This window comes from Somniosus microcephalus, chromosome 33 (assembly GCF_052327205.1).
Source record: "Somniosus microcephalus isolate GS21.2 chromosome 33, FLI_Smic_1.0, whole genome shotgun sequence".
NCBI lineage: Eukaryota > Metazoa > Chordata > Chondrichthyes > Squaliformes > Somniosidae > Somniosus > Somniosus microcephalus.
Window position 1 is genome coordinate 35,766,797 of NC_141019.1, and position 12,137 is coordinate 35,778,933.

Genomic DNA, 12,137 nt, shown 5'->3' on the forward strand with positions numbered 1-12,137 from the left:
AGCGCTGTTAGGGAGGGAGTTCCAGGATTTTGACCCAGTGACGATGAAGGAACGGCCGATATATTTCCAAATCCGAATGGTGTGCATGACTCGGAGGGCAACTTGGAGGTGGTGGTGTTCCCATGCGTCCACTGCCCTTGTCCTTCTAGGTGGAAGAGGTTTGGGAGGTGCTGCTGAAGAAGCCTTGGCGAGTTGCTGCAGTGCATCTTGTAGATGGTGCACACTGCAGCCACGGTGCGCCGGTGGTGGAGGGAGTGAATGTTTAAGGTGGTGGATGGGGTGCCAATCAAGCGGGGCTGCTTTGTCCTGGATGGCGTCGAGCTTCTCGAGTGTTGTCGGAGCTGCACTCATCCAGGCAAGTGCAGAGTATTCCATCACACTCCTGACTTGTGCCTTGTCGATGGTGGAAAGGGACACAGGAGCAAAGGCAGGTAATTGGAGTTCAGTTGCAGCTCAGCCATGATCTAATTGAATGGCGGGGCTTGCTCAAGGGGCTGAGAACGACCTCCTCCTGTTCCTATGGACCTCTTAATAGAATTATACAGCACAGAAGGGAGGCCATATGACCCATCGTACCAAGTGCCTGCTCTTTGAAAGAGCTATCCAATGAATTCAACTCTTCCCCCTCCCCCCCCGCCGCACCTTCTCTATCCCAGAGCCCTGTGAATTTTTCTGTCTGAAGTATCTGTCCAATTACATTTTCCCAAAGTTTTTTTTTCTCCCCCCTCCTGTAGGTAACGCCTTGGAGGAACCTTTTGCACCATTCCTTCTCTGTCAGCATGAATGTCGGCTCGCCTGCAACCTCTCCCGTAAGTATCTTTCCTTCCTCGTTAGCTTTCAGACAGCGCGGTCTCTCTGCGCAAAGCCGACCGGAGATTTCGCTCGCCTGATGACGTAAGAAAACTACAAGGCACTTGGTCTAAGCGTTAAACAAAGCTTTAATCAACTGTTTGACAACATGGAAGTCTAGTTGCGTCCTTCACTAGTTCCTGTTTAAGAATGTCCTGCGCAAGCTGGGCCCGTGCCTGAGTATTTATACTCTCCCTGGACAGCGCCACCCGTAGGCCACTCATTATTATTTCATAAGTCTTTCATGAATGACTGATTCATGTCAACTGATATGGGACTGCTGATGATAACGGGGGAAACGCACTCCGTCACCCCGCTCGGTGAACTCGGGGGTTCAGCTTGGCCATTGCCAAACCTCAGGCGGGGCCCATAAAGTTTTCAACCATAACCTTCCTGCTGATCCGCGGCAGGGACCATCCTATCTATTAGGACGGTGGCTTGCATGGTGATCTAGGGTGAAGGGGGGAGACCAACCAGCCTCCCAGTGACATGGCTCAGATTCCAGGTCCCGTCAATGAAGCGGTGGGACCAGTGGTTAGATACAGAGTAAAGCTCCCTCTGCACTGTCCCATCAAACACTCCCAGGGCAGGTACAGCATGGGGTTAGATACAGAGTAAAGCTCCCTCTACACTGCCCCCATCAAACACTCCCAGGGCAGGTACAGCACGGGGTTAGATACAGAGTAAAGCTCCCTCTACACTGTCCCATCAAACACTCCCAGGGCAGGTACAGCATGGGTTAGATACAGAGTAAAGCTCCCTCTACACTGTCCCATCAAACACTCCCCGGGCAGGTACAGCACGGGGTTAGATGCAGAGTAAATCTCCCTCTACACTGTCCCATCATCACTCCCAGGGCAGGTACAGCACGGGGTTAGATGCAGAGTAAAGCTCCCTCCACACTGTCCCATCAAACACTCCCAGGGCAGATACAGCACTGGTTAGATACAGAGTAAAGCTCCCTCTACACTGTCCCATCAAACACTCCCAGGGCAGGTACAGCATGGGTTAGATACAGAGTAAAGCTCCCTCTACACTGTCCCATCAAACACTCCCAGGGCAGGTACAGCACGGGGTTAGATACAGAGTAAGGCTCCCTCTACACTGTCCCATCAAACACTCCCAGGTCAGGTACAGCACGGGTTAGATACAGAGTAAAGCTCCCTCTACACTGTCCCATCAAACACTCCCAGGGCAGATACAGCACGGGGTTAGATACAGAGTAAAGCTCCCTCTACACTGTCCCATCAAACACTCCCAGTGCAGGTACAGCACGGGTTAGATACAGAGTAAAGCTCCCTCTACACTGTCCCATCAAACACTCCCAGGGCAGGTACAGCACGGGTTAGATACAGAGTAAAGCTCCCTGTACACTGTCCCCATCAAACTCTCCCAGGACAGGTACAGCACGGGTTAGATACAGAGTAAAGCTCCCTCTACACTGTCCCATCAAACACTCCCAGGGCAGGTACAGCACGGGGTTAGATACAGAGTAAAGCTCCCTCTACACTGTCCCATCAAACACTCCCAGGGCAGGTACAGCACGGGTTAGATACAGAGTAAAGCTCCCTCTACACTGTCCCATCAAACACTCCCAGGGCAGGTACAACACGGGTTAGATACAGAGTAAAGCTCCCTCTACATTGTCCCATCAAACACTCCCAGGGCAGGTACAGCACGGGTTAGATACAGAGTAAAGCTCCCTCTACACTGTCCCATCAAACACTCCCAGGGCAGGTACAGCACGGGTTAGATACAGAGTAAAGCTCCCTCTACACTGTCCCATCAAACACTCCTAGGGCAGGTACAGCACGGGGTTAGATACAGAGTAAAGCTCCCTCTACACTGTCCCATCAAACACTCCCAGGGCAGGTACAGCACGGGTTAGGTACAGAGTAAAGCTCCCTCTACACTGTCCCATCAAACACTCCCAGGGCAGGTACAGCACGAGGTTAGATACAGAGTAAAGCTCCCTCTACACTGTCCCATCAAACACTCCCAGGGCAGGTACAGCATGGGGTTAGATACAGAGTAAAGCTCCCTCTACACTGTCCCATCAAACACTCCCAGGGCAGGTACAGCACGGGTTAGATACAGAGTAAAGTTCCCTCTACACTGTCCCATCAAACACTCCCAGGGCAGGTACAGCACGGGTTAGATACAGAGTAAAACTCCCTCTACACTGTCCCATCAAACACTCCCAGGGCAGGTACAGCACGGGGTTAGATACAGAGTAAAGCTCCCTCTACACTGTCCCATCAAACACTCCCAGGGCAGGTACAGCATGGGTTAGATACAGAGTAAAGCTCCCTCTACACTGTCCCCATCAAACACTCCCAGGGCAGGTACAGCACGGGTTAGATACAGAGTAAAGCTCCCTCTACACTGTCCCATCAAACACTCACAGGGAAGGTACAGCACGGGGTTAGATACAGAGTAAAGCTCCCTCTACACTGTCCCATCAAAGACTCCCAGGGCAGGTACAGCACGGGGTTAGATACAGAGTAAAGCTCCCTCAACACTGTCCTATCAAACACTCCCAGGGCAGGTACAGCACAGGTTAGATACAGAGTAAAGCTCCCTGTACACTGTCCCATCGAACACTCCCAGGGCAGGTACAGCATGGGTTAGATACAGAGTAAAGCTCCCTCTACACTGTCCCATCAAACACTCCCAGGGCAGGTACAGCACGGGGTTAGATACAGAGTAAAGCTCCCTCTACACTGTCCCATCAAACACTCCCAGGGCAGGTACAGCACGGGGTTAGATACAGAGTAAAGCTCCCTCTACAGTGTCCCCATCAAACACTCACAGGGAAGGTACAGCACGGGGTTAGATACAGAGTAAAGCTCCCTCTACACTGTCCCATCAAGCACTCCCAGGGCAGGTACAGCACGGGTTAGATACAGAGTAAAGCTCCCTCTACACTGTCCCATCAAACACTCCTAGGGCAGGTACAGCACGGGGTTAGATACAGAGTAAAGCTCCCTCTACACTGTCCCATCAAACACTCCCAGGGCAGGTACAGCACGGGTTAGGTACAGAGTAAAGCTCCCTCTACACTGTCCCATCAAACACTCCCAGGGCAGGTACAGCACGAGGTTAGATACAGAGTAAAGCTCCCTCTACACTGTCCCATCAAACACTCCCAGGGCAGGTACAGCATGGGGTTAGATACAGAGTAAAGCTCCCTCTACACTGTCCCATCAAACACTCCCAGGGCAGGTACAGCACGGGTTAGATACAGAGTAAAGCTCCCTCTACACTGTCCCATCAAACACTCCCAGGGCAGGTACAGCACGGGTTAGATACAGAGTAAAACTCCCTCTACACTGTCCCATCAAACACTCCCAGGGCAGGTACAGCACGGGGTTAGATACAGAGTAAAGCTCCCTCTACACTGTCCCATCAAACACTCCCAGGGCAGGTACAGCATGGGTTAGATACAGAGTAAAGCTCCCTCTACACTGTCCCCATCAAACACTCCCAGGGCAGGTACAGCACGGGTTAGATACAGAGTAAAGCTCCCTCTACACTGTCCCATCAAACACTCACAGGGAAGGTACAGCACGGGGTTAGATACAGAGTAAAGCTCCCTCTACACTGTCCCATCAAACACTCCCAGGGCAGGTACAGCACGGGGTTAGATACAGAGTAAAGCTCCCTCAACACTGTCCTATCAAACACTCCCAGGGCAGGTACAGCACAGGTTAGATACAGAGTAAAGCTCCCTGTACACTGTCCCATCGAACACTCCCAGGGCAGGTACAGCATGGGTTAGATACAGAGTAAAGCTCCCTCTACACTGTCCCATCAAACACTCTCAGGGCAGGTACAGCATGGGTTAGATACAGAGTAAAGCTCCCTCTACACTGTCCCATCAAACACTCCCAGGGCAGGTACAGCACGGGGTTAGATACAGAGTAAAGCTCCCTCTACACTGTCCCATCAAACACTCCCAGGGCAGGTACAGCACGGGGTTAGATACAGAGTAAAGCTCCCTCTACACTGTCCCATCAAACACTCCCAGGGCAGGTACAGCACGGGGTTAGATACAGAGTAAAGCTCCCTCTACACTGTCCCATCAAACACTCCCAGGGCAGGTACAGCACGGGTTAGATACAGAGCAAAGCCCCTCTGCACTGTCCGCATCAATCACTCCCGGGGCAGATACAGCACTGGTTAGATACAGAGTGGAGCTGCCTCTACACTTCAAGGCGTTACTGCAAATGGGAGCTGTTGTTATCGTTGTAAGGGTCAGCATCTGAAGGGAATGTGTTGCCTGTTAATCGTTTCAAGTGCCCTGCATAATCGGGCCTTTCTCTTGTCATGCAGACGACGGAAAAGGCCGGCCCTCTCAACAAGACCAAGATTGCGGAAGGAGGGCGGAAGCTAAAGTAGGTGCTGCCTCTGATTCTGTGCTTACCCGGGAGTGAACGGTCGCGAGTATCCGGGTCCCAATCACGTCTCCGAGACAACCTCCCAGGAAAACGTTTGCTCCCCCCCAGCCGCTTGCTGTCTCGCCTGGAAAAGGAATTTCCCCGTTTTGCCAAATTTAAGAAATGGCAGCGGTTTTAAATTACAAAATATTGCTTTCCTTCATTTCCCCCACACCCTGTTTCCGCTGTGGCTCCGTTGGTAGCACATTCGCCGGGCTGACACTCCCAGTGACAGTACTGCACTATCGCAGGGGCAGTACTGAGGGAGCGCCGCACTGTCGGAGGGGCGGTACTGAGGGAGCGCGGTACTGAGGGAGCGCCGCACTGTCGGAGGGGTAGTACTGAGGGAGCGCCGCACTGTCGGAGGGGCGGTACTGAGGGTGCGCCGCACTGTAGGAGGGGCAGTACTGAGGGAGCGCCGCACTGTTGGAGGGGTAGTACTGAGGGAGCGCCGCACTGTCGGAGGGGCGGTACTGAGGGAGTGCCGCACTGTAGGAGGGGCAGTACTGAGGGAGCGCCGCACTGTCGGAGGGGCAGTGCTGAGGGAGCGCCGCACTGTCGGAGGGGCAGTACTGAGGGAGCGCCGCACTGTCGGAGGGGCGGTACTGAGGGAGCGCCGCACTGTCCGAGGGGCAGTACTGAGGGAGAGCCGCACTGTCGGAGGGGCAGTACTGAGGGAGCGCCGCACTGTCGGAGGGGCAGTACTGAGGGAGCGCCGCACTGTCGGAGGGGCAGTACTGAGGGAGCGTCGCACTGTCGGAGGGGCGGTACTGAGGGAGCGCCGCACTGTCCGAGGGGCAGTACTGAGGGAGAGCCGCACTGTCGGAGGGGCAGTACTGAGGGAGCGCCGCACTGTCGGAGCGGCAGTACTGAGGGAGCGCCGCACTGTCGGAGGGGCGGTACTGAGGGAGCGCCGCACTGTCAGAGGGGCAGTACTGAGGGAGCGCCGCACCGTCGGAGGGGCGGTACTGAGGGAGCGCCCCACTGTCGGAGGGACGGTACTGAGGGGGCGCCGCACTGTCGGAGGGGCGGTACTGAGGGAGCGCCGCACTGTTGGAGGGGCAGTACTGAGGGAGCGCCGCACTGTCGGTGGGGCGGTACTGAGGGAGCGCCGCACTGTCGGACGGGCGGTACTGAGGGAGCGCCGCACTGTCGGAGGGGCAGTACTGAGGGAGCGCCGCACTGTCGGAGGGGCAGTACTGAGGGAGCGCCACACTGTCGGAGGGGCGGTACTGAGGGAGCGCCGCACTGTTGGAGGGGCAGTACTGAGGGAGCGCCGCACTGTCGGAGGGGCGGTACTGAGGGAGCGCCGCACTGTCGGAGGGGCAGTACTGGGGCTTGTGTCCTGGGGCCAGTATTTATCCCTCAACCACCATCACTAAAACAGATGATCTGGTCATTTGATCACATTGCTGTTTGTGGGAGCTTGCTGTGCGCAAATTGGCTGACGCCTTTCCTACATTACAACAGTGACCACACTTCAAAAAAAGTACTTCATTGGCTGTGAAGTGCTTTGGGACGTCCTGAGGTGGGGAAAGGCGCTGGAGAAATGCGAGATTTTTCTTTGTGATTTCTTTCATTCCGTTTTTCGTTCTCTGTCTCTGTCTTTCTCTCCTCTTTCTTTCTTGTTCTTTCTTTCACTCCTTCTCGTTCATTCTTTCTTTCTTCCTTTCTTTCCTTCTTTCCCTCTCTTTTTCCCTTATCCCTTTTCCCTCCTGGGGACCAGCGCTTACCCAACCGACCCCGTCAGCGGGAGATTCGGAGCGTTGATCTGCTGGCAGAGGCTGCAGTACGAGCTCGCCAGTGGCTTCCCCCCCCCCCCCCGCCACATTGACGTGCGGTTGTGTGTCTCTTTCCTCAGGAAGAATTGGAGCAGCTCGTGGGTGGTGCTGGCGGGGAACAGCCTGGCTTTTTACAAAGAGGGCAAGGCCCCAGCTGCGAGTACCAAGGTGGGTTGATCGGAGTCCCGCTGCCTGCGTCCCGCATCCCATTGATGAAAACGGATTACTTTTATAAAAAACAGAGTCCCGATTGCTCCCACACACCCCGCTTTTTGACCATAACCCTGTCAGTTCCTCCTCAGGCACCCGTCCAACTCCCTTTCAAAAATTACTGATGGTATCAGCTTCCACCACCTTCTCAGGTCGGGCGTCCCCGATCCCAACAACTCTCGGAGTGAAAACATTTCTCCTCGTCTCCCCCCTCTCGATCTTCTACCAATGATTTCGAATCCTCTGGCTATTGACCCACTCGTAAGAACATAAGAAGTAGGAGCAGGAGTAGGCCATACGGCCCCTCGGGCCTGCTCCGCCATTCAATAGGATCATGGCTGATCCGAACCTAGACTCACGTCCACTTCCCTGCCCTCTCCCCGTAACCCCTAATTCCCTTATCTGCTAGGAAACTGTCTATCTCCGTTTTAAATTTATTTAATGTCGCAGCTTCCACAGCTCTCTGGGGTAGCAAATTCCATAGATTTACTACCCTCTGAGTGAAGAAGTTTCTCCTCATCTCAGTTTTGAAAGGGCAGCCCCTTATTCTAAGATTATGCCCCCTAGTTCTCGTCTCACCCATCAGTGGAAACATCCTCCCCGCATCCACCCGATCAAGCCCCCTCACACTCTTATATGTTTCGATAAGATCGCCTCTCATTCTTCTGAACTCCAATGAGTAGAGGCCCAACCTACTCAACCTTTCCTCATACGTCAACCCCCTCATCTCCGGAATCAACCGAGTGAACCTTCTCTGAACTGCCTCGAGAGCAAGTATATCTTTTCTTAAATATGGAAACCAAAACTGCACGCAGTGTTCCAGGTGTGGCCTCACCAGTACCCTGTATAACTGAAGCAAGACTTCCCTGTTTTTATACTCCATCCCCCTTGCAATAAAAGCCAAGATTCCATTGGCCTTCCTGATCACCTGCTGTACCTGCATACTAACCTTCTGTGTTTCATGCACCAGGACCCCCAGATCCCTTTGTACTCGCCAGAGGGGGAATAGTTTTTCCTCGCTCTCTCTATTCCATCAAAACCCCTCATCATCTTGAAAACCCTCCATTGGGTCACCTCTTCACCTTCTCTGTTCCACGGAGAGCAGTCCCAACTTTTCCAACCTCGCCTCATAACTGAAGCCCCCCCTCATTCCCTGGTCACCTCCTGGTGTAAACCTCCTCTGCACCCTTTCTAAGGCCCGGACATCCTCCCTGATGTGCGGTGACATGAATCAACTGAGCGGCCTGCGGGTGACGCTGTCCAGGGAGAGTATAAATACTCGGGCACGGGCCCAGCTTGCGCAGGATATTCTTAACAGGAACTAGTGAAGGACACAACTAGACCGCCATGTTGTAAAACAGTTGATTAAAGCTTTGTTTAACGCTTCGACCAAGTGCCTAGTAGTTTTCTTACGTCATGCGGTGCCCAGAATTGTCTGCCATATTCCAGCTGAGGATCTTCTGACCTATTTTCATGACTAGATACTTTTTTATGACAACTTAGAGCCATAGAGTTATACAGCACAGAAAGAGGCCCTTCGGCCCACCGTGTCCGCGCCGGCCATCAAGCCCCGTCTATTCTAATCCTATTTTCCAGCACTTGGTCCCTAGCCTTGTATGCTATGGCGTTTCAAGTGCTCTTCCAAATGCTTCTTGAATGTTGTGAGGGTTCCTGCCTCTACCACCCTTTCAGGCAGTGAGTTCCAGATTCCAACCACCCTCTGGGTGAAAAAGTTTTTCCTCAAATCCCCTCTAAACCTCCTGCCCCTTACCTTGAAACTATTGCCCCCTGGTTATTGACCCCTCTACTAAGGGGAAAAGTTCCTTTTTATCTACCCTATCTATGCCCCTCATAATTTTGTACACCTCAATCAGGTCCCCCCTCAGCCTTCTCTGCTCCAAGGAAAACAACCCCAGCCTGTCCAGTCTCTCTTCATAGCTGAAGCGCTCCAGCCCAGGTAACATCCTGGTGAATCTCCTCTGCACCCTCTCCAATGCAATCACATCCCTCCTATAGTGTGGCGACCAGAACTGCACACAGTATTCCAGCTGTGGCCTAACTCGCGTTTTGTGCAGCTCCATCATAACCTCCCTGCTCTTATATTCTATGCCTCGGATAATGAGGGCAAGTATCCCGTATGCCTTCTTAGCCACCTTATCTGCCTGTCCTGCTGCCTTCAGGGATCTATGTACATGCACACCAAGGCCCCTCTGACCCTCTGCCATATTCCAGCTGAGGATTGACATAAATTGTGCCATTCATGTAGAAATGAATTATGAAATATACTGGGCGGCCTGCTGGTGGCGCTGTCCAGGGAGAGTATAAATACTCGGGCGTGGGCCCAACTTGCTCAGGGACATTTTGTAAACAGGAACTAGTGAAGGATAACTAGACTTCCATGCTGTGAAACAGTCGATTAAAGCCTTGTTTAGTACCCTCACCAAGTGCCTAGTAGTTTTTTTGTGGCAACATAGACTCACATAGCACAGGAGGAGGCCACTCGGCCCATCGCGCCCGTGCCGGCTCCTTTGAAAGAGCTCTCCAATCAGTCCCGCACCCTCCCGTCCACCACTCGTTCCCTCGCAAGCCCTGCCAATTTTTTCAAGTATTTATCCAATTTCCCCCCTACAGAAATCGGGGAACAGGCCGGAGAGCAGCATGGACCTGCGAGGCTCGCTGATCGAATGGACAACGGCGATGTCTAGCAAGAAGAACGTATTCCGGGTACGGCCACGCGGGCACCGACGGCGCTCGAGTAATAATGTATCGCTGCCAACGTGTTAATGTTCCCCGTCTTAGAAGATGAAATTTGCAAGCTAGCCTAATAGAGGTCTTACATAGAAACACAGAAGATAGGAGCAGGAGTAGGCCATTCGGCCCCTCGAGCCTGCTCCACCATTTAATGAGATCATGGCTGATCATCCAAATTCAGTACCCTGTCCCTGCTTTCTCCCCATATCCCTTGATCCCCTTATCCTTAAGAAATATATCCAACTCCTTCTTGAATATATTTAATGAATTGGCCTCAACTGCCTTGTGTGGTAGAGAATTCCACAAGTTCACCACTCTCTGGGTGAAGAAATTCCTCCTCATCTCTGTCCTAAATGGCTTACCCCTTATCCTCAGACTGTGACCCCTGGTTCTGGACTCCCCCGCCATCGGGAACATCCTTCCTGCATCTAGTCTGTCTAGTCCTGTTAGAATTTTATAAGTTTCAATGAGATCCCCTCTCATTCTTCTAAACTCCAGCGAGTACAAGCCCAATCGACCCAATCTCTCCTCATACGTCATTCCTGCCATCCCAGGTATCAGCCTGGTGAATCTTCGCTGCACTCCCTCCATGGCAAGAACATCCTTCCTCAGATAAGGCGACCAAAACTGCACACAATACTCAAGGTGTGGTCTCACCAAGGCCCTGTACAACTGCAGCAAGACACGAGCGCACCTCCCCCCCACCCCCACAGCTTACCGGAAATCAATAAAAATCTGTTCTTTATTCCCGCCGCACAGCTCCGGACAGTCACGGGGAACGAGTTCCTGCTTCAGGCTGAGGACGAAGATTACATTAGTGACTGGTACAAGACCATTAAGAGCGTTATCGAGACCCTGGTGAGTATACCGTTCGGTTTCTCGACTTATAAACAGAGGACCAAAGCAAGGAAGATGCGCTGAACCGTTACAGGACACTGGGTTCGGCCCCGGCTGGAGAATTGTGTCCAATTCTGGGCACCGCACTTTAGGAAGGACATGAAGGCTTTGGAGAGGGTGCAGAGGAGATTTACCAGAATGGTACCAGGGGGATGAGGGACTTCAGTGATGCGGAGAGACTGGAGAAGCTGGGGTTGTTCTCCTTAGAGCAGAGAAGGTTAAGGGGGCGATTGACCAGAATGGTACCAGGGGATGAGGGACTTCATTGACGTGGAGAGACTGGAGAAGCTGGGGTTGTTCTCCTTAGAGCAGAGAACGTTAAGAGGGAGATTGACCAGAATGGTACCAGGGGATGAGGGACTTAAGTGACGTGGAGAGGCTGGAAAGCTGGGGTTGTTCTCCTTAGAGCAGAGAAGGTTAAGGGGGAGATTGACCAGAACGGTTCCAGGGGATGAGGGACTTCAGTTACATGGAGAGACTGGAGAAGCTGGGATTATTCTCCTTAGAGCAGAGAAGGTTAAGGTGCCGATTTGATAGAGGTGTTCTGAATTATGAAGGGTTTTTAATCGAGTAGAGAGGGAGAAACTGTTCCCAGTGGCAGGAGGGTCGGTAACCAGAGGACACAGATTGAAGATAATCGGCAGAAGAACCAGAGGGGGAGATGAGGAGAATGCTTTTTACGCAGCGAGTTGTTGTGATCTGGAACGCGCTGCCTGAAAGGGCGGCGGGAGCAGATTCAATAGGGAAATTGGATAAATACTTGATGGGGAAGTATCTTGTAGATGGTACACACTGCGGCCACGGTGCGCCGGTTGTGGAGGGAGTGATTGTTTATGGTGATGGACTGGGTGCCAATCAAACAACATGCGGTGGGAGGGGGACAAGGCTGTTACTCTTAAAGGTGAGGGCGGGTGGGGGGGGGTGCGGCGGGGGGAAACAGAATCTAATTAATCTTTGCATCTGGATCCAATATCTTTTGTTAAAAAATTAATCCCATCCACCACTTTAAACCTTCCCTCCCTCCACGTACCGTGGCTGCAGTGTGCACCATCTACAAGATGCACTGCAGCATCTCGCCAAGGCCTCTTCGGCAGCACCTCCCAAACCCGCGACCTCTTCCACCTAGAAGGACAAGGGCAGTGGGCGCACAGGAACACCACCACCTCCAAGTTCCACCTCCGAGTCACACATGCCATCCTGACATAGAAAC

General features: G+C 52.8%; 1 protein-coding gene across 2 annotated transcripts in view; it reads left to right on the forward strand.

The window, feature by feature from the left end:
• Window positions 1–12,137, forward strand: part of arhgap9 (Rho GTPase activating protein 9) — a 109,901-nt gene that overhangs the window by 69,779 nt on the left and 27,985 nt on the right. For both annotated transcript variants that reach the window (XM_085973048.1, XM_085973049.1), the window contains exons 7-11: window positions 735–809; window positions 5,185–5,246; window positions 7,150–7,237; window positions 9,911–10,003; window positions 10,790–10,888. In XM_085973048.1, coding sequence (XP_085829174.1) covers window positions 735–809; window positions 5,185–5,246; window positions 7,150–7,237; window positions 9,911–10,003; window positions 10,790–10,888 — 417 coding nt within the window. The remainder of the gene's footprint in view (window positions 1–734; window positions 810–5,184; window positions 5,247–7,149; window positions 7,238–9,910; window positions 10,004–10,789; window positions 10,889–12,137) is intronic.